The 22,294-nt window shown below is 40.4% G+C and overlaps 1 protein-coding gene across 3 annotated transcripts in view; it reads right to left on the bottom strand.

The window, feature by feature from the left end:
• Positions 1–4,237: 4,237 nt before the first annotated feature.
• The window catches only part of SCAF11 (SR-related CTD associated factor 11), a 35,805-nt gene continuing 17,748 nt past the window's right edge, over positions 4,238–22,294 (bottom strand). The window contains exons 7-15 of one of the 3 annotated variants that reach the window (XM_081877805.1): positions 22,168–22,217; positions 21,394–21,500; positions 19,956–20,042; positions 19,058–19,164; positions 14,054–16,900; positions 12,754–13,097; positions 10,081–10,302; positions 8,253–8,372; positions 4,238–7,697 (exon numbers count right to left, since the gene is read on the bottom strand). In XM_081877805.1, the coding sequence (XP_081733931.1) occupies positions 7,569–7,697; positions 8,253–8,372; positions 10,081–10,302; positions 12,754–13,097; positions 14,054–16,900; positions 19,058–19,164; positions 19,956–20,042; positions 21,394–21,500; positions 22,168–22,217 (4,013 nt within the window). In that variant the 3' untranslated portion in view covers positions 4,238–7,568. The remainder of the gene's footprint in view (positions 7,698–8,252; positions 8,373–10,080; positions 10,303–12,753; positions 13,098–14,053; positions 16,901–19,057; positions 19,165–19,955; positions 20,043–21,393; positions 21,501–22,167; positions 22,218–22,294) is intronic. The other 2 variants (XM_081877806.1, XM_081877807.1) reach the window with 2 other exon arrangements.

The raw sequence follows: 22,294 nt of genomic DNA, 5'->3' as shown, positions 1-22,294 counted from the left end.
TTCCCTCAGGTTTATTCTCCCCACCCCACCCCAATATCATTGTGGCTGTACTTTGGACAGTTGGAAATGTTTGGTGTCCAAATTTGAAATGAGCTTAACTTCCCTCCCACCCCACTCAGTGCTTCTGCTCTTGGTTCCTGCCTCTTCATGGCGATGGAAATAGTGTTTGATGGAAATAGTGTTTCCTGGATTGCTTCTAGATGTCTTCCACCACTATCTGTGCTGGTTGTACCTCCCCTAAAGGAGAAGCTTCGCAGCCTAAGGGCACTCCTGGATCTAGCCCTTCTGGGTGCTCAGCTGGGGAACTCCTTTTTCCAACTTCACCTAGTTAGCAGTGCGCTTGCCTAAGAAATCAAAATGAAGCCTCAGTTATTCATGGCCTAGTAACTTTCAGACTGGGTTTCAGTTGAGTGTGCTACATGGGGGTGCCCATGAAAACCCTCCAGACACTTCAGTTGGTCTAGGAAATGGCCGCTGCATAAGGCCAGTAGAACAAGACAATGTTCGTACTTTGTTCAGTTACAAGCATCATTGCTGTCCCATTTATGAGTTCAATTTGAGGCGATTTAAAGTTTTAAAGCCTCAAGGAGCCTTTGAGCAGCTACCTCAGGCATAGTTCACCTCCTGTGCTGAGGTGTCTGAGGCCTCAGCTGTGGTGCTCAGAAGATTCTGGAACATTCTCCTCATAAATGTGCCCCTGGACCAATTATTCCCTCTTCCCCTTCCAGCAAACAGTAAGACTTTTATTCTAGCATGCCGTTAGTTAAATTAGCGTGTGAACTGTCCACATTTTAATAAATTTGTTTATTCGTAGTTCAGTGGCCTGCCTTGAGTACAGCTTCGGAAAACTTGCCCAAACCTTATTGTGCTATAAAAATAATATGCGGGTGTTGTTTTCCTCTGATGATTCTTCAGGCGCTCATTACAGGGCTGAAGAAAACATGCAGGTGAAAGGCTCCCTGTATTATTTAGAAACCTAGAAAAAGCATTATAAACTGCCATGAGGAAGCTCCTTGACTAGTGAGCATCCTCACTACCCAAATTCACTCTCCACAAGTCTGAGGGCAACAAAAACAGCCCTCATCCCCCCTTTCCCCCCTCATGAGGTAACAACCATTATTGGTAACACCTAAGAGATCTTGTAAAGTGTTTCTGACTGCAGGGAGGTTTCTGTGCACATGAAAGCAACATATTTGGAGACTTATTTCAGGCCTGTTCAAAGGTCTAAAGAGAAGCCTATTTGCCTGGGGACATAGGAGTGGGGGGCAGTTGCTGTGAAATTTAACACTAACTCACTGGCTCACCCTCATTGCATTGAGTTAGATGTGTGAGATATGTGTGCATACATAACCGAAAACCTTTTAAAAAGTGTATCAAGTTCTTCCCCCTGCTTTCCTCACAATTTATTCTGTCTTTTCTAAATCACAATTTATTCTGTCTCTTTTAAATTGCTAAGTACTGCAGCTTGCCAACTGTATTTCCTCCCTTTCACAGATTCTCTATTTTAGCACTTACTTTTGTATCTTTCAACTTTTATTTCCCAACTTTCAAGAACTGCTGCTATCCGAGCTTCAACACTATTATCCAGACTTTTCTAACTGCCAGTACCTTATTTCCTTTCCACTCTTCTTTCCCGAAGAGTGATGTTTTGATCCGTGTTGCTTCTCTAATTTTGCTCTCCCTTATTTATATGGCTTTTGAAAGGGGCTTTTCTGCTGCTATGTCAGTCCCTCTCAGCAACTGGAGTGTTTCCCTGTGAGTGTTCATTGCAGGATGGCGGCTCCTCATGCATGCAGCTTCCAAGCGACGTTGTCATCAAAACTCCACGCTGCATTTGCCTCTTATTTAGGGTGCTTCCAGACTGTCAACTGTTTCCAGGTAAGATTCAGTCACATACTGGCAAATGCAGGTTTTGCAGCTACAGTTGGGTGGGAGATATTGTGCAACAAACCTCACCTTCTTCCCCCCACCGCCCCACCATAAAAATTGTACTTTCTTGTTTGCTGTGAGACATAAGTGGAAGATGCATGGGAAATCCTAGGAGTTGAGGAGGGAAACTATTGTGAACTCTGCCAGTGGACTCTGCATGAGGCCGAGTTAAGCAGCTTTCCCTGTAGCCTCAACTCAACGTTGGTATTTACCCTTGCCTCTCTGCAGTACAGCAGTCCTAAAACACTCATTTCTGATGCAGGCAGTTCAATTCCTGTGTGTCAGTATTGCTCAGCTAACCTTCAGGGAGGCCAAAGTTGTGATGTGTTGTCACACTGTTCTTTTAGCAGAGCATCCAATCACCACCACCACCCCACCCAGTAATCTGTTATTGGTGAGCACCCTTTTAATTCTATTTCCTAAAGGAGTGGCCCCTGAGCTTTTCCCCCTCATGAACCACTTGAAAATTGGGGGGGGGGACATTATTATTTTTCTGGCTGCCGTAGCCATTGTAATTGCATAGAATTCAAATTGAAATACAAGAAACAAAAGCACTAAAAATGCAATTTTTTAAAAAAAATTCAGTGTGATAAGGTGTGTCATCTCCTGTATTCAACCATGAATTCACAGTCAGTTTGCAAACCTCTGTTCTAAAAAATATGTAATTTTTCTTTTTTATCTGTTGAAGTGAATTTAAAAGTGGAACCTGGACATGACATTATTTTCAACTAGAGAACAGTGTATTGTACACAAACTTATATCGCAGAGCAGTTCGTACCAGCCCAATCAATGCTTAAAATATGTTCAATTTCCTCCAAGTTACCACTTGTATTTTACTCTTACTGAATAATACATTTTAGACACTTGTCTTGCTTTGCAAAGATTGTATATGGCAGGCGGAACTTTATAGAGTATTATTTCTGTCTGAAGTCACACCTCAGCAATTAAATTCCTGAATCTTCAGAAGGGTACTTAATAAAATATATTTTACTTCAAAGTGTAATGTAAACTGTTATGCTATAACCCATGAAGAAAGTTGTGAAGAGAAGGCAAAAGTATATCTAAAGCCTTTTATTGCTGCACATACTTAATTATTCTTAGGATATGTCAAAAGATTAGACAATTTCCACACCACTTTTTTTAAGCTCGTTGAACGTGTTTGTGTGTGTGTATATGCTTAGCAGCTGAAAGCCAGCATTATATGAGTGAGGCTATACAATATACAAGTTGTAGAAGCTGAAATAACTTTTCCACAGAAGGCAGCGTAAGCACCTGTGTGAACATATGTTAGGAAGCATGTTGAATTGGGAAACAACAGTAGCAATAAAAAAATTCTCTCCATACACCTATTAATTGCTGCTCAGGTTTAAGCACTTTCAGCTAGAGACAGCCAACAGAATGAGACTTTTTAGCAGCTATATTACAGAGGATCACCCAGCCTGATCACCATGTACTCTGGACTTGAAGAGGACTGATTAGAAAACAGCTTGAGGATCCACTGGGTGAGAACCCATGGAGATCCTGTGATCAGAAATACTCAAAAGAGAAGGGAGTCCAAGATGGATGGGAGTTTAATCTTAAAGGTGAAATACTGAAAGCACAAATGCGGACAATTCTAACAAGAAAGAAAAGTGGGAGGCATCTATAGAAACCAGTGTACAGTAGCTGCATAAAAAGCTTACAGATGAGCTGAGATTTAAGGGCATGTGCAATAAATGGAAGGGGAAATTACAAAGGAACAATATACAATTGCTCAACACCTTCTTTGCCTCTGTCTTCACCCAAAAGAAAAGTGATGCCCAACCTGGTCATAACAGAATAAATTATCTAAGGAGGCAGCTCCAGCCCAAGATAGGCAAAGAGGTAGTAAGGGAACACCTAGCTACTTTAAATGAACTCAAATCTCCAGGGCATGAGGAGCTGCCCGTAAGTTTGCAGGTGTAGTATCAGAGCCTCTGTCTATATTTGACCATGCAGACTGGAGGCAGTCAAACATTGTCTTCATATTTGAAAAGCAGGGAAAAGATGACCCAGGTAAATACCAAATGGTCAGCTTGACATTGATACCAGGAAAGTGTTGGGAAATAACTGGGAAATACCAACACAGGTTAAAAAGAGCCAGACTCCTTCCACTTAGTCAAAAGAATTTATTAGAAAATATTCTGAACTACATAAAACTCTTTAGAATATTGTTTCAGTAGACTTTTATTCCAGCCTTATGCTACAGACATCACATAGCCTGGACTTAAATCAGCCACTGTGCTCCTGATTTGTTTTTTTATTTTATTTTTGTATTTTTGTAAAAAAAAAGAAAAGAAAAAGACATATTTAAGCCACATGCACACGGAAAGACTGGATGGAGTGCTCAGTGCACCTGCCGCTCCCCCTTAATACAATTTCATGATGTTCTAATCTTACCAATTTTCTCACAGCAATTTCAGTCCATTGGGTTTGCTTCTGCATTATTGAAACTCTTGAAAAACGACAACACCAAGAGATTAACAAGATATCAGTCAGCAGCTACAGGCCTACAGAACTCTCTCTTGAAGGCTGACCCCTACGCATCTCCACTTGAGCTCTTTCTGAATTAGTTCAATGGGCCTTACTCCCCTGTAAGTGTGAGTAGGACTGCAGCCTTAATGTACCAAAGAAATGCCTGTGTATCTAAGAGCACATGTTTTCTCAAGTGTCTTCAGATGAAAGCAAGCCCAGCTGATTTTCCCAGAGCAACAGAATTGGCAGGCCATTCCAGTTATATATGCGCTTCACACCAGTGGGTAAGTAGCACTTCATTTCAGCATCGGCACACCAGTCACTAGTGGGTGGGCGAGGCCAGATGCAGTCAGTTTGCCTGCAGTCAACCAAGTGACTGGCACCATAAATGCTTAGAGCACTAACACAACAATCAGAGCTATGGTTCCAGTTGCTCATCCAGCCATGGGATACACTCTAAGCCACACAACACCCATCTGCACATATAGTGCCTAATCCAACTGACGAGTACTTTCTTAGAATCACATAATTGTTGCGTTGGGTCATCTAGTCCAATCCCATTCTGATCTTGTGGGATCAGAATACCTATATAGGTGATGCTTGGCATTTTTGAACACATAATTTAAAGGCCTGCATATCTTGAGATGCCGTTTTTAAATATTGGTGTAAACCAGGGCAGGGGAACTTGTGACTCTCTAGATATTGGACGACAACTCCCGTTCGGCCCAGGCCAGGCAGCATGGCCAATGCTAAGGGGCCATGGGACTTGTAGTCCAACAATCTGTGAAGGGCCACAGGTTCATCAGCCCTGACGCAGATGGAGGCTGAACACATACTAGTCAATATTCTTCCTTGGGACTGGAAATACAGCAAATACAGGGTTTGCCGTAACTCTGCCTCTGTTGTGCTGCAGAAGTATTAGAACAGAAATATTAAACAAATTCCCTAAGTATGTGGAAGGCGTATCAAACCTTCATGCCATGAAGTTACTCTTAAGAAAAACAGTTCCTGAGGGAACGATATGGCTCAGTGCAGATAACGTCGTGCAGTCTCTCTACCATTGTTAAAGCTGGCAATGCCTCAGGCTCAGACTTTCCCTCCTTCCTACCCCTCCTTCTCCTTCCCAGCACTAACTCTGGCTATTGTTATATCTGCACCAAGTTAGTTAGCCATGGTTAGAAGGAGGTTTCAAATCTCTGGTTGGAAGCAAATCACATTTGGCAATGTATTTGGTGCATACCAAATGGAACCTCATTAGCACTGCAAAATGGGAAGCCTTCAAGTCTGAAGGGGGAAAGAGGTGGAGAGAAGCTCACCCAATATCAGGCAATTTTACATCTGCACCAGGCTGGTATACAGCAGAGAGATATGCACTCCCACCCCATAATTGAGAGAATGTAGTAAGCATAAATACATATGGTGTGATTACATAAATGGTAGGGTACAATTTGCTACGGGAGGTGTTTTTGTCTCCTCCAAAAAGTGCTAGTCAGTCTGGGCTGAAAGATCATTGGAATATCTACTAGTCTAACAAAAACTCTACAGCATAGTGTTTGACTGTTTTTTTTAAAAAAGGAAGGGGAAATATTCACACTAAAAAGATTCCACAAGATAAATATTATCTTTAGTTACACACAAAATACAGGCAAACAAGTCCTTGTCTGAAAAATAAAGTGAACTAACTTTACACAGCTGTGCTCCATATTCCTTTCACACTCAGCCCTGGGTTTTCCTTAGTTTGCCACCAGTGGGAAGGCTCTCAGGAACACATGGCTAAATGGTTTGAATCATCAGCTGTGTGCCACATGTGGTACACACCACAGCCGCTACCATGAAACCCTGGGAGGATTAACTGCACTGTAATAGCACTTTGCTTCAAAGCATTATTAAACCAAGGCCCCTTTAGTTTCCTGGCCCCTTTAGTTTCCTTAACTCTTCATTTCTGTTGAAGGAGCTAGTGGTAACTTCTCTACACTTTGGAAAAATCAATGCCAAGTCCAACCAAGCCATTTCAGGTAGAAGTGCATTATGCTTACTAATGCCCTATCTAGCAATTGCACTACCTTCACCACCATGCATTGTGTAACACTTTAAAGATCAACTCAAATAAAAGACTAGGCCTCATGCATTATACTAGTGGGAGGTCAGAATGGAAAGAGCATGGCAAACTATTATGCAGCCTTCATCATGACACAATTTTTGTTATATTTGGCTTTTACTTCTCATGCCTACTACAAGCAGCTGCTTACAGTAGACCAAAATTGACAGTGGTATGCCACAGGTAGTGTTGACTAAGGCTATTGGTTACATAATCCACCTCTAATAGCAAGCAGAACGTTTTTCCTCAAGGTGATGGGAGATAAAAAGACAAAACTGAAGTTAGGCAATTAGGGCCCATATACAAAAATCAAGCACAGAATATCTTTTAAACTCACAGGACGACTCAAAGGTCATTTCCCAAAACTAGTTTGAGGATGAAGCAGTGGTTTTGGTTGCCTGCACCATGCCTTTTAGAACTTTTATTTCATCTAACAACTCAAAACAAGAACTGAAAAGCCACAAAACAACAAGCAGCATAGCCTTTATTTGGTGTTACAATAGGAAAATGATGCCCAAATTTCTGGGCAACAAATTTTACTTCTGTAGATTTTTTTGTGAGTTGTTCCATTCACAAAGAGTGTGCTTTTTAAACACACATTTTGAGCCTGTAAATCAAGGCAAAACACTTTATTTAAATGGAATTGGGGGGGGGCATTGGCAGGAGGATTAAAGAAAAATCTGCCTTGAATTTTTCCCCTGATTTACATATATTGTACATATCTGTCCAAGTCACTGTATTTTGACAAACATCTGTGTTTATACACTACTGTTTGAACCAAAATGCTGTACATGTGGCATTCAACACAATTGTATATTACTAATAAGAGGGGCACTCTCCTTTATTCCTTTTAGTTTCTCTTTACATATCCTTTCCAAAAAGGATAAAGAAGTTGCAGCATTGATCTATATTTATTTATAACAAAACATTATACACTATATCGAAAAATAATTTTATCAAAATCATATTTCAACCCACTATTTTTAGTTAATAGTCCATGTCAAAATTGCACTTTGCAGACATTTTGATGGCATATTCCAGCCTGCGCTCATTTCCTTTCCGCAAAAACTGCCTCATCTGGATTTTTCTTCCGCGAATGTTTGTATTTGTCCACATAAGCTTTTACCAAATTAGCCACTTTTGCAGAATTAACTTCCCCACTCTTGCTATGACAGACCTACATGAAAATAGAACACACAACCATTAAGTTAACCGGCACCAACCATACCACTTAATATCACACCAAAAGTGAATAATTATTGGGACATACGATCTCAATAAACTACCCTTGTAAGGCGTATCTGGTAGGGAGTAAGCTTCATCATGCCTTTCTAGTTTCCCAGGGGAGTAGGAAAATATCCCCAACTCCACCCTGACTGCTAATGGCCATCAGTTAAGCAAGAACAATTTTTTATGTTCTAAAAGCAGGCTGGCAATAAAGGTTTCAGCTGGGGCAGGAGACACACTACAAGCTGAATAAAATATTGAGTCCGCACTCTCTCCATAGCCTATTATCATGTTCACTAAGAATTGTTCAAGATTGTACAACAAGACTAGCTTAAATTATAACTACTTATTTCATCTCCATTAACAAACCCCTGTGTGAACTATTCTCCAGAGCAATAAGCCTGTCACTTAGCCTCACCTCTTTGCCTCCTCTGTTCAACAGGTTTCAAGGTTAGAAGAATGCAGACTGCTAAATGCTGTCTGATATTAGTAGTGTATCACTTACTTTATCTACAGCTTTTCTCACAATTTCTTTATATTCTTCTTTAGTAATATCTTTATTTTGATAGAAAGGCTTAATAGCCAGCTTCACTTCTTGCGCAGCTCTTTCTTGAATTTGCAGTTTCTAGAAAAATTAGGATAAAGAGTGTTACACTTAGGAAAAAGGCACACAAACCAGCATTTTTGATATAACTGTTAAGATGAAGAACAGTTCTGAAGAATGGGAAAGCTTGCCCCAATTTTGTGATACTATGGTTGGTCCCAAAAACTATTGCTCAGCTAAGGATTTTAGGGTTTCTTTGTTTTTTAATGAACCAACATGGCTACTTTTGCTTTTAACATGTGTAACAATGCAAACATACTACCTTTTGATTTACAAGTGAGTTTTATTGACACTACAAAACCAATGGAACCTCTAGTTTTATTCATCTAAGGATTATCAGATAGGCGAGTTCAATAAAGCATTGCCAGCTATCTACAAGGCTTGTAAACAGCCACCCAATAACAGCTGCCTTTAAGCAACCAGGCAAGGAACCTTTAACAACATTTGGATCTTTCGTTCCTCTTTTAATCAAAAAATAACTAGCACTTGTATGGATTGGGAAGTATAGATGTGAAGGCCAGGAAAAAGAAAACCCAATGGAAAACTTTTCGCTATGGGGGGACTCTGAAAAAGCTTTAAATATTGTTCAAAGATTTTATTTTTCGACTTGAGAAAGTCTACAATCATCAAAGCCAAGAGGCACTTCTGCACCTAGAGGGTGCTACCACCTTCCTGAGAGGAGTATTCAAGACCTTGTTGCTTGTGAATTGTTGCTTGCCTTCTTCTGGTCACCTATGGTCTAGAATGGAGACACCAGAAGCATCCAGATTCACCTGTCCTTTCGATCTGGTGCCTCCTTTGTGGTCAATCTTTTCACCTCTCCCCTGAAACACTCTACTTTAATTGCCACCAACTGAAAAACAAGCAAGTTGCTGCCCTGCCTTGATGCGGAATACAAAGGTCAGAAGCAAAAGCCTCACAGAAATAATCTGGGTGAGAAGAGAACTTTAATCAAGACCCACAGAAGAAAGTGGACTACAACTGGGTATGTTTGCAGTTTTGTTTGTACAAAACTGAGGTGTTTATAGTTTTAAATTTCATAGATATGCCAAATCTCTCTCTCTCTCTCTCAGACACACACACACACACACACACACACACACACACACACATATATATATATTGTCCAGTAGCACATTAGAAACCAACTAAGTTTGTCCTTGGTATGAGCTTTCGTGTGCCTGCACACTTTTTCAGTATCTGTATATAGTATCTGAAGAAATGTGCATGCACACGAAAGCTCATACCAAGAACAAATTTAGTTGGTCCCTAAGGTGATACTGGACATTTTTTTATTTTTTTAAATATATTTCTACTGCATCAGACCAACATGGCTATCTAGCTGAATCTAAAACCAAATAAGACAGTTTTATATTTCAAGTTTCAAAAAAATCTGTTTTATGTTGTTAAAACAGTAAGTAAGTTCAGGTTTGACTATTGTATATATACACCCTTTGTATTCCCCCCCCCCTTCAAATTGGTAAGTTTTCCCACGGCTTCAACATTTCCAAATATTTGACATCTCTAATGAGGTGGAATGAATTTATTTGCAAGGTCAGTCTATAATTTCCCCCCCAGAAGAAACCTTATGATTTCTTAGGAAGCTAAAAAGATGATATAAATGGAAGGTGAAATATGACATCCTCTCCATTTCCTTAGGGTAAATAATTATTTCTCTCCAATTTTAGCATTGCAGAATTATGCACATTGCTCTTGGCTTTGAACTTGCCTGGTCTTTCTTCGAGCTATCTGCGCTGGCTTCCACCGTTACACTTACTTTGCTTTCAGCCAATTTTACAGCGGCATTAGAGGATTTGATGTTACTTGACGATGTTGCATTACCAGAACTTGGTCCCTGAACCGTTTCCACACTTCCCAGAGCAGCTGCTGCTGGAGCAGGCAAGAGGGTTGTACTCATGTTGTTGGCAACATGGGAAGTACTAGGAATAGCCTGTTTTAAAAAGTTATCAGAAGTTAATATGTTAACTAGTTGCATCCAACGCTCCTGCCCTGAACCTTTAGTTCTTGGGTGTTTCTAACATTTCTGAGAGATAGTTAATAGGTGGAAAGAGATCGTTCAGCTCAGCTGAGGCTAGCCTTAACTACAGAATCCATCCTATATGTGACACTGACAATTTCCCCTTTCTCTGCAACCCAATAGTCTTAGTAACATGGCAATTTGTGTGAAAACACAGGCTAAGGGGTTTTTCTGCAGACTGGAAAGGGGGAAAAACAACAGTCTGCAGATAGAGAGACTGAACTCCTGTGCATCATGTAAGAAGGAAACCTATACATTTGCCAGCTAGGATAGAAGCCAAAGCTCACCACCCAGGAAAGGTATAAAGACAGAAGGAACCAGTGAGAAGGCAGCCTCTCAGTGATCTACTGACAGCTGGGTGGAGGGCCCATGAAACCACCACAGCAATCCACAGAAGAATAGGTGGCCATAAACCTAGGAATGCAAACTTTTATTCCAACCAGTAATAGATGGAAGTCCTTCATTCTGGCTTTGCACTTGGATCAGGCAGTTGTGATAAAATTATGAGCGTTGCCCAACTATTATATGGAGCAAGCAGTGCACAAGAAGTGTAAGCACTTGAGTCTGCTTCCTTCAGTAGCAGTGATTTGCAATCCTGCTCTGGTTCACTTCAGATACCATACTTGGGGAATGGCAATGGAAGAATGAGAAAGCGTCCAGGAGAGAAGCAGGGGGAGCAGATTCCAAAAGTAGCCAATTACAGCAGCAAACATTTCACAAGGTGCTATCTGTTGAGCAAATGCAGAGGCCCTTTTCTGAGAAGCACTTCAGAATAGGTACTTGTAATTTAACAGAGATGTGGCAGCCGAGCAAGATCTTGACAAAAGCTCCCCTCCCAGGCATATTGCTTTATAGTCAAGAATGGCTAATCTGTGTTCCTGGGCTACAACTCCCATCTTCCCTGACCATTGGCCTTGCTAGCTGGGGTTGATGCATCCATCATCTTGAGGGATATGGGTTCCCCATTCTCCTGCTTCGTATCATCCAAAGACAGGCTATTCATCCACCATGAAAGAACAACAAACACTGGACTTCACATGAATGTTTTCTTCAGTTGTGGAAGGAAGTCTAACCCACCCTAGTCTCACAAGGATATGGAGAATTACAACAGGTTTAGATGTGGAGTGCAGGCTGGGCAACTCTTCTGTGTTCTCTGAGTCAGGGCTTCCCAATGAGGTCCCTCTTCACCCCGACCCCACAATTCCCTCTTCATTAAGACATTGTTTCAGTGTTGGTTTTGTTTCAATTTGATTAAGCTTTCTGGAATTGAACCCAATTAACATTCTGATTATGATGCGAAAGACACCCCACCCAAGCCAGGAATATTAACCTAAAGCAGACCTCTTCAAAGTAATGACAAATTGATCACCACACAAAGAATGACCAATATTCTCATGTTCCTTTTTATAAGTAGGGTATATCAAATGAGATGTAAATGAATTTAATAATGAAGATTATCACTTCCATATAAAGACACCAACAAAAATGTATTTCTTGGAACAGGACTTGAGTGAACGCACACATATGGGATTGGCTTTTATCCTGCGGATTTTAGTCTTTTGTGAACAATTTCTGTTGCTGTCCTCCCCCCGCTCCTCAAACCATCTGCGTATGAATTTACCGCCAATGAATTTTTCCACAATGGGGAAACAAATTCACCAGACTACATACAAGCTTTTTAAAAATAATATGAACTAGGCCAAATTCATACATTATCATTGTTGCAAAGTCACTGTATCCACACTGCTGGGGACTCTGCTCTGAAGCAGCGATGTCTGTAACCAGCAAGCAGGTGGGTTGGGCAGATTACCAAGGTTTTATGTTTCCACAGCAGGGCAGGCACCTAACCTGGGAGCAGTTCTTGCTCATGTTGAAAACTCATAAACCATCACCCTACCCCACTACAGATGCGTATCACATGGCATGACAGCCACACAACAGTATGCACGAACAGGGCCAAAAACTGAAGCTCCTCTTCCTCCTCTCTTCCTTTTGTATAAATAATGTGTAAAGCAATACTTTCCGCATTAGAATGACGGAAGAGAAATGTTAACTAACAAAGGATAAGTGTTAACGGGATATTTTATGGCTTAAGGTGAGGGCCATCCTGAACAATTGTGGATGGTGTACAGGGTGAAAGAGGGGACAGCTTATTTTCCTTCCATGGGCTTCCTAAAGAATGATTCAAGCCAATTTCCCCCCCTTACCAATGGGCTTCCGAGTCAATCTAATTGCAGCATTAAATTGTTTAAGGAAAACTTCCAGCCAAATGCATAAAATTTACATAAAACAAGAACTGAACCCTATTCCAAAAGTCAGTTTTAAAACTACATTTATTTATTTTTTTACAACCAAAGGATATACCTGCAATGGCTTTCCATCCAGTTGGGAAGCAACATAGTTAACTTGCTGGGATGGTGGTGGAGGTGGTGGTGGTGGAGGTGGTCCCTGAGACACATTGGCTGAAGCTGCTACCTGCACAAGAGGCACTCCTGTATGAAGATGCATGGGCACCGGTGGAGGAAGGCTAAATGGATTGTGCTGAATGTTCACAATAGGACCAGGGACGCTCATTGGATATGGGAAGATATTCATCTGCTGATGTTGCGTATTTACGGGTGTCATTACATTCATCTGTGGCTGAAGCACGTTTATGGGTAGTTGAGAACTTTCGCCTTGTTGGCTGGCTTGGTCTTTGAAGTTTGGATCTATCAGACGGGGGAAAGCCATTTTGAAAACATGTAGTTCCATAAAGCATTACAAAAAACAGAGCACAATGGAAGGCATGCAGTCCATACATGGTATGTAATATTATCATCTTAAATCTGGAACCCAGATTTCTCTGTCTCTGTCTCCCCAAAAAGAGCACACGTGGTAGTCTGGTCTTGTTATTTTATATGCTCTTGTTTTGCTTTCTCTGCAATGTAGGCTAAAATATGCAACTACGGAGCTGAATGGATCTAAGTCCAATGTCACCTAGCATACTGTTCCAGAAGCTCCCTAGCCCTCTAAAGCAGTTTTCAGGAAGTGGGGGAAGGAAGAGAAAGCAGAGGAGGCTGCAGGGGATGGTCATTCAGTGAAAAATAGTCTCTCATTGATTTTCAGGAGCATCCTTTCAATGAGTGGAATAGCACTCTCGAGATCTTAGGATCCAATCCATTGTTTACTTTGCTAAACAGTTATGGAGGGATATCTGATATGTCAAATACAATCCTCACAGACATTCACAATAAAGGGTTCTCTTAAAAGTATTATTTTGTGCACCACATAAATACTTTTCCACAGAGCTGTACTGAGCGGATACATTCCAGCCACATTATTATCCACTGTATAGCACGAAGAGTTAAAAAATTTTACCACAGATTTTTGAATAGATGTACTGAAGCTTTAAGGGCACCAAAAAAATCAAAGTTTTATTCAACATTAAATGAGAAGCATGTGTGCTATAGTGGGTGAACAGGAAAGTGGAACATACCCCATTTTGAAGGCTTCGCCATTTCAGCAAGGCTGTGATTATTTAAGTTGGGACCGTTGCACAGAAGCTAAAGTTAACCATCCCCTGTCTAGCATTCTTAGAATTTTTTTTTTTTTAAAAAAGGAGGGACTGTCTGCCCGCTCTATCCCAAACCAGTGATTTATGCGTTAATATGGGAAAAATAAATACCTTGCTCAGGTGCTACTTCTTCTGGCTTTGTCCATGCAGATTGTGGGCTTGACGAATTTCTTCCTCTTCTGGAATAATAATTCTGTACGTCTGCTGGTAAAGTCTTCCTCACAGCCCAGCTTGATGCAGAAGTCCACCCAGACCTATCAGCAGGTGTATCGAAAGAGAAGTCTTGCTCCATCTTACGTTTGTATGGTTGGTGTTCTGGAAACCTTGAACTTTCAATTCCGGAACTATTTGCATTCCCCGAGTGTGGCTTCTTAGTTTGCCAGCGGTTTTCACTCTGGTCTCCATACGTAAAGCCACCTCTGCCACGGCCACCTCTGCCACGGCCACCTCTGCTGCGATTTGAATTCCAACCTGATCCAAAGCTTCTGTTCCATGGAGGCCCTGAATCATTTTGCCTATTTTCATCCCACGGTTGATTTTTAAAATTGTCCCTCTCTCTGTTCCTTGTTTCGGGAACAGAATTTATCCTTTCCATAACCCAGTCTGGATAATCTTTCCTATACTGGTCAGAATAAGATTGCTTGTCGGCATCTTTGCTTGAACTGTCCCTCTCTCTTTTCATACCCTCTGTCTGCTTCTCTTGCTCATTTCTTTTATATCTGTCATTTCCTCTGGGACTTCTCCAGCTATCATTTGTCCACCGTTCTTTCCACCTGGGAGGTGAATAGCCATCCCTCTCATTTCTAGGGAATGAAGGGCCTTTGCTTCTTGTCCTTGATCTTGACCTAGATCGAGACCTTGATCGTGATTGTGACCATCTCCTCCTACTCTTCTCTCTTTCATGATCTCTTCTTTGCCCATCTTTTTCACTATCTCTATCCCTACTTTGAGATCGGCATTTGTGCCTTGGAGAGGATTCCTTAGCTCGTGTCCGAGAAGATCGCCTTCCTTCCCTGAGAGAATCCCTTTTTGGAGAAGACGACGGTGACCTCTTCCCTTCTCTCGTAAGATCCCTCTTTGGAGACTGGGACATAGATCTTTTCCCTTCCTTCAGAGTTTCTCTTTTAGGAGAACAGGATGGGGATCTCTTCTCTTCTCTTGGAGGATCTCGTTTCGGAGACTGTGATAGAGATCTTCGCCCTTCTTTGGAAACATCCCTTTTAGGAGATCGAGACATCCTGCTTTCAGCCACAATCTCCCTCTTGGGAGATGGAGACTGAGATCTTTTCCCCTCTCTTTTGGCTGGTGACCAAGTTGTTGATGGAGAATGAAATCTTGATCTTCTAGTCCTAGTCTTTTTATCTTTTTTAAGTTCTGCGGAGCATTCTGTTTCTTCTTTCTTGTCAGAAGAGCTCGAAAGGGATACAGAGTTTTCAGTTTCATGGGAAAAGGAGGTTGCCTCTTGCTCTACACTACCACTCATTAGTGGCTGGTCTATCCGAGATTCATTCTGGTCACTGCTAAATGAGTCACACTCCATAGCTACTATCTCATTATTGTCTTCGCTAAAATGTTTAAGGTCTTCCAACTTAGGTGATGAACTGGTTCTAGAATCTCCTCTAGCCTCTTCTAAAATCTGACTGAATGTATTCTCTGAAGAAACTGTAATTAATAAATCATTATCTTTTTCATTCTCTGTGGGTACACAGACTTCTTTTTCTACAGTGTTCATACCTTCCATTTCCAACGGCACTGGAAACTGCTGTAACATGCTTGTGGTATTTTCCAATGGCTCCTTGACTACTGCCTCAAATCCTATTTCTTCTAGTGATTTATCCGCAGAAGAATGAGAAGCTAATGTCTTCTCGGGCATTTCCTTTTCATGCCTCTCCAACACCTCATCTACTATTGCTACAGATTCTGACTCACCAAACAATTCATTTCTTGGGCTAGGCACAGGCTCATCTGCTACAGACAAAGGTTCAAGGTCTCCCAGGTATTCGTTTCTAGGATCAGGTGCTGGCTCATCTTCTATTGCCACAGATTCGGTTGCACCTAGCAACTCATTTTCAGGACCAGCCAACATATCATCTGATATTGCCACACTTTCGACTTTCTCCAGGATTTCATTCCCAGGACTGTCCAAAGGCTGATCTGCTGTTGCTATGGGTTCCAATTGCTCCGGCAATTCATTCATAGGACTGCCTAATTCCTGAGGCTCATGAGTAAGTGTTCCTGTATCATTGCAGGTATCTTCTCTAGAAGCAGTATAAATTTTATCTACTTCTTCAGCAGCAGGACATCCATTATTTTCAAACTCAGTGTCTTCCTTTACTTCACATTTTTCAGTGTCTCCCTCTAGGGTGAGCAAAGGAGGATCTTGAACACAGGAACCAGTGTCTAAAGTAGCCTGCCCTTCACCAGCATCTCCTGTAGGATCTTCCTGACATGTCACACCGTCCTTGGAATTTTCCAAGCCATTAGCAGACTCTGCTTCTACAACATTTTTGTGACTCAGGTCAGTGGCAGTATTTTCACTGTCGGGTAGATTGCTTTTATCTAGTACTGTTGTTACCTCTGTCTCAGATTCATCGTCTAATAGGTCACTAGATGGTTTTCCATAACGTCCAGAACTTCTGAGCTTCTTTTTAACCACAGGTTCCTTCTGCTTAGCTCCTCTTTTAGCCTTCCGCTTTGGAGGTAGTTTCTCAGATTCTGCAGTAGCAGCATTCATGAATGAGCTACCATCGCCACTGGCCTCACATCCGGAATTGCTGGATTTTGGTGAACTCTGAGACTGACTCGAGGTTTCAGTTTTAGCATTCCGGGCAGATCTTCTTCTAGGTGTAGTATCTGAAACCTTCCTTCTTGTTCCTCTTGTGCCAGCTGCACCAGAAGTTTGTTTTTTCTCTTCTCCTTCCTGGACATATGTAACAACATGCCCCTTTTCTGAAGACTCTAATATATATGTATTAAAGGAAGAGGAGGAAAGAATGTTTAATGTACTGAGGTAAGGTGAATGCAAACATTACTTATTTTAGAAATGTCCACATTTAATTCAGTATTTGCCTCTTTGGGTAGGCTTTTTCTTTATTCTGGGGCTACTGCCATTTCATAAAGAGTCAATTTGCCTGTTATGTCTTATTTTATAGTTTATTCTTTCAAATAAATTAACTCATATCAAATTTCTAAATTAGCATACTTTATATACAAAGCACCAAGTAAACTAGCTTGGCTGCTGCTCACTATCTGAGCAATCTTCACACATGAATCACTCCAAGCTTGCAGTTTGTCTATCCCTGTACATCCATGCATTGGCAAAGACCCATCTGCTATGTGATCGCTGCAGCTAAGCCTATGCATGGCAGGAGCTGGAGCCAGCAGCATTGCCCCTGGTATTAATATGCTTCAGGTGTGAAAGGGGCTCTACTCCCTTAGAAATCTATTCTCCCTTTTTGCCCTTGTATCCTCACTCCAAATGCTCATTGTCCCATTTCTGCCCCATTCTTTAAAGCCTAAAATACAATGGGCTTCTTCTATGAAGCCATTAACTCTCAGGTCCCCACCCTTAAATAGAATGAAGCTCAAATATGTGCAGAATCATTCATCAATTTGTGTCATCCCTAAATCCTATATTCCTATTCTAGTTCATAGAATCACTATGAACAGGAAAAAGTGGGATAGACTGAGGAACACTGTACAGACACACTACCTCAAAAGAACTTATGATTCCTCAAAATAACTTCTCTCCTTTCTTTCTGTGTGCACATATGTGCAACGCACAGATATGTATTCTGTATATTCCTAGTAGGGAAAATGTTTTATGAAGCAGGAATTCTGTTTAAGATAGTAAAATAAACAGAAATCTATACATCTATTGAAAAGAACTAGATAGCTCAAGTCCCTCTGAACTGCAAGTATCTATTTGTTCAGCAGGATAACCTCAAAAAGATTAGATTTTATAGGCATGCTTAGAATGACTTAATTTAGGATCTGTTCAGCCCTAGCTTATCTGCATGGAAATGTTATAACCACCAGTGAAATAAATTCTATAACCTGGGGCATGGTAGAGAGAGAAAATAAGAGAAGAAATTAGGGCCTGCACATTCTACCTTAGCCACCTCCCATATTATGTTAAAAAACCAACTTTACATCTGAACATTCTTTAGACATTTCAAATTATTTTGTCAAAACAAAATAAAAAAATTCCTTCCAGTAGCACCTTAAAGACCAACTAAGTTAGTTATTGGTATGAGCTTTCGTGTGCATGCACACTTCTTCAGATACACTGAAACTGAAGTCACCAGACCCTTCTATATAGTGAGAAGGTGGGGAGGGGTATTACTCAGAAGGGTGGTGGGATTGGGTGATTGGCAGATAGCTGTGATGAGCCTGTTGACGACTCTTAACGACTGTAATAGGTCTTACAGGAAAAAGCAAGGGGTGAGAAGGTGAAAATGGCTTTGTCATGTATAATGAGGTAAGAATCCAATGTCTTTGTTCAGACCAGGTCTCAAAGTTGGCATCTGGGTTTATTGCAGGCTCTGGTGCCAGTGTCTGTGTTAAGTCTGGTTGTAGTATTACCAAACTTAAAACCATGGAGAGACCTGGTCTGAACAAAGACATTGGATTCTTATCTCATTATACATGACAAAGCCATTTTCACCTTCTCACCCCTTGCTTTTTCCTGTAAGACCTATTACAGTCGTTAAGAGTCGTCAACAGGCTCATCACAGCTATCTGCCAATCACCCAATCCCACCACCCTTCTGAGTAATACCCCTCCCCACCTTCTCACTATATAGAAGGGTCTGGTGACTTCAGTTTCAGTGTATCTGAAGAAGTGTGCATGCACACGAAAGCTCATACCAGTAACTAACTTAGTTGGTCTTTAAGGTGCTACTGGAAGGAATTTTTTTATTTTGTTTTGACTATGGCAGACCAACACGGCTACCTATCTGTAACTGAAATTATTTTGTGTTTTACTTCACACCGATGTGACAATTAACTCTTAAAATGTATATTTAAATAGGGAAAATCGCATAATATAGTTGGAGGAATTAATGAAAATGTTGCTTTATATGAACTATAAATAAAACTTACAAAAAAAATTTACCAAAGTTTTCCAAAGGCGAAGAACTTCTCAAAAAAAGAGTTCCCACTACAGCAGTGGAAACCAGACAGCAGGTTGTCATCTCTGTTTCACAGCCCATGGAAGATATTCTGTAAAAATTAACCCACATAAAAACAAGAGTTACAGGAAGAATCCTACCGGGGGGTGGGGAATCACATAAGGCCATATAGAAACGCATTGTATCCATTGGATAAATAGTAATGAAAAGCACATGAAGGATTGAGACTCCCTTCTTGGATTTAAAGTTTGTTATCTTGGCCAAAGTCCTTTTGGGCTTAGATAATTTGGACTCCCCTAAAAGGTCTGAAGTGGAATAGGAAAAAAGAAAATGCTTTGGCTTTCCAAAATGAAATCTATATGTATATTACTAGCTTTTTAATCACCTGGATTATTAATTTGCCTGTAAGTATCATTGTCCCAAATATTCATTAATGTTAGGTTTATGCATTACAAATAAAAAAATAAAACTATGACCAGACTTAAGTGTAAAAACACTCTTATTACTGCATTCCTCTTATTACGAGCAATATGATGATCCTAAGTTTTAAGCAAAATAAGAAGCCAGACAAACCCTTTGCTTAACTGAGGTTCTATCGATTCAGAATAGTAGACAGAACCAAACTATTATATAGCAAAGCACATTTTAATATAATTATAATTATATATTAAGTTTGTTTACTGCCTTTCATCCGAAGATCCGAAGTATTTTATTTTGTGCAGTCATATGTAAATAAAAACCCACACACAATTTCAAATACTATTGAAAGTTTATCTTAACCCAGTTGTTATTGTTCTTTAGATATTGTGACTGTAGCTTCACTAGTGACAAAGTGCATTTAAAAACAAAACAAAACAGTTCTTAACCAGTTGGTTGCTTTACCTTGCCATGCTAGCTAGTACAGAACATGACAACTCCAGCTCTCTTCTCTTATGCCCGATCATTGTGTCAATTTTGCTGATCTCTATACTGGAACATAAATGTGAAATAAATTTTAGGGCCTTGATGTGCAGCTTAACAAGGTGGCAGATAGATTTAAGATACAAATGTGCACTTATTTCCAGAATGAAAAATGATAATTGACATACATGTACACTTTATATTAATTCTCAATAACGCTTAATAGTCTCACAAAGTGGGTGGGTCAGTATTATCCTTATGCAGCAGATGAATGGGTTGAGGTACAGATACTGGTCTCATTCAGATAAAGAAAACTGCAGCAAATTTGAACAGTACAAGGACAAACTGATCTATCTGAAGGCTCATGTGCTTCCTTCCTCCAGCCTGCCACCACCCATCTCTTGCTCTGGCATAGCGGTAAGGAAGACTTCAGAAGTTTCTGTTTCCATTTTAAATAAAATGCAGCTTGTTGCAATATCTAAACCCCAGACAAAATGCAGTCAATCTTAACTAGAGTCCATTAAAACAAGCCTGTTCATTAAGTCCATTTTAACCATGGTTCATGAAGCTGGCTTGTTTCAAATGACCACAGATAAGATTAACTACTGCTTAGGCTTCAAACACACTGAACTGCAGTCACTCTTAAATCAGAAGCTTCCTATCTTGTCCTTGCTGCCACACCGTAAGGGAGGGAAGAGGGAGCATACAACCCCTAGTCTGATGTACAATCCAATACAATGGTTTAGCATTATGACAAAACACAGCCACTGGCTTCCTTAGGTCACCTAAAGTGCTCAAGGGAGATGTAATATTTGAATTGGGTCTCAGCTCATACACAAAGCTGCAACACTACATGACAATGGAGAAGAAGTTACACACTCATATTCTAAAAACAGCAGATTTGAGGCACACATGCAAGATTTCTTAAAGCTCCAGAACTCATCAAGCTATTTCTTTACAACTTATAGCATATTAGGAGAGGAAGGGCCGTAGCTCAGTGGTAGTGATTATGCTGTACATGTCAAAGGTTCAATACTTGGTATCTATAGGCCAGAAGAACTGCAACCTTGGAGAGACACTACCAATCAGGATTGACAATGCTGAATGAGATGGAACAAAAGGTCTAACTCACTGTAGGCTCTACGTTCCAAGAAGAACAGATACAAAAGCCATTTAAACCCCACACACAGACTTTCAGATTTTAAAAATTGCTCTAGAATATTTGCAAAGATAATATTGGGAGATTAGGGCTCAATTACATATTTCTCTTTTTTTGCTGGAGTAGATCCTACTACAGTGGTTTTATATGTGAGGGGAAAAAGTTAATCTAGATCTACCATTTTCCCAGGAAGTCAAGTGAGTCATATTAACATTTTACAGTATTACAACAGTCTTTGTGAACAATAGATTCAATACTGACCATTCATTTTGGTAATTAGGAGATTCTCCATTGAAGCTACTATTAGAAGAAAATCTACCACAGAAGTTACTTCTGAGGAATCTGCTTGAGCAGGTTTGTCTTCTGGGCTACAAAATAAAGTTTTAAATGTAAAACACTGTGGTAACCTCTGTATCCAATATTCATAAAACAAAAAAGCATTCCAGATGTAAGATCATTTGAAAGATTTACCGTATTTTTTGCACCATAACACTCACTTTTTTCCTCCTAGAAAGTAAGGGGAAATGTCTGTGCGTGTTATGGAGGAAATGCCTACGGGTGGCATGCCTACGGATTTTCCTCCTCTAAAAACTACGTGCGTGTTATGGTCGGGTGCGTGTTATAGAGCGAAAAATACGGTATATTCTAGTCATATAACTGCAAAAGCCATCTAAACTGCACTGAGACACGGGCAGAAATATATTCATGCAACACATTTCACAAGGTCTTGAAACTCACTTTCACTGATAGGTCTACAAACTAGGATGGCGTGGCAGGGAAGGACTCAGAGGTAGAGGAGACACTTTGCATTTAGAAAGTCCTTAAATTTTTTTCACTGTATTTAGGCACCTCAAACAAATTATCTCGGCACAGACTTTAAAAGGTTGGGTAGCAGGTGATGGGAAAGATCTCTGCCTAAGACTCTGGAGACCCCCAGTTTGTACTGTCATTGCACAAACTTGAGGGAAAGCCGCCTTAAACAAAAATGTATTCAGTAACTTTTAGTCCTTTAAACATAAAAGTAATTGAACAAACCTTATTTTTCTTCATAGAAATATAACTTTTATCTTCTTTGCTTGAAGAACCTTTATAATGATTAAAAAATGCAGAATCTCACTTTAATCTGATAATCATTAGCATTAAGGCAATTAGATGCGGATTA

Source organism: Podarcis erhardii, assembly GCF_964252035.2.
Source record: "Podarcis erhardii genome assembly, chromosome: 10".
Classification (NCBI taxonomy): Eukaryota; Metazoa; Chordata; class Lepidosauria; order Squamata; family Lacertidae; genus Podarcis; species Podarcis erhardii.
Note: the sequence above shows the minus strand (reverse complement) of the source record. Positions and strands in the feature narration are given on the sequence as shown.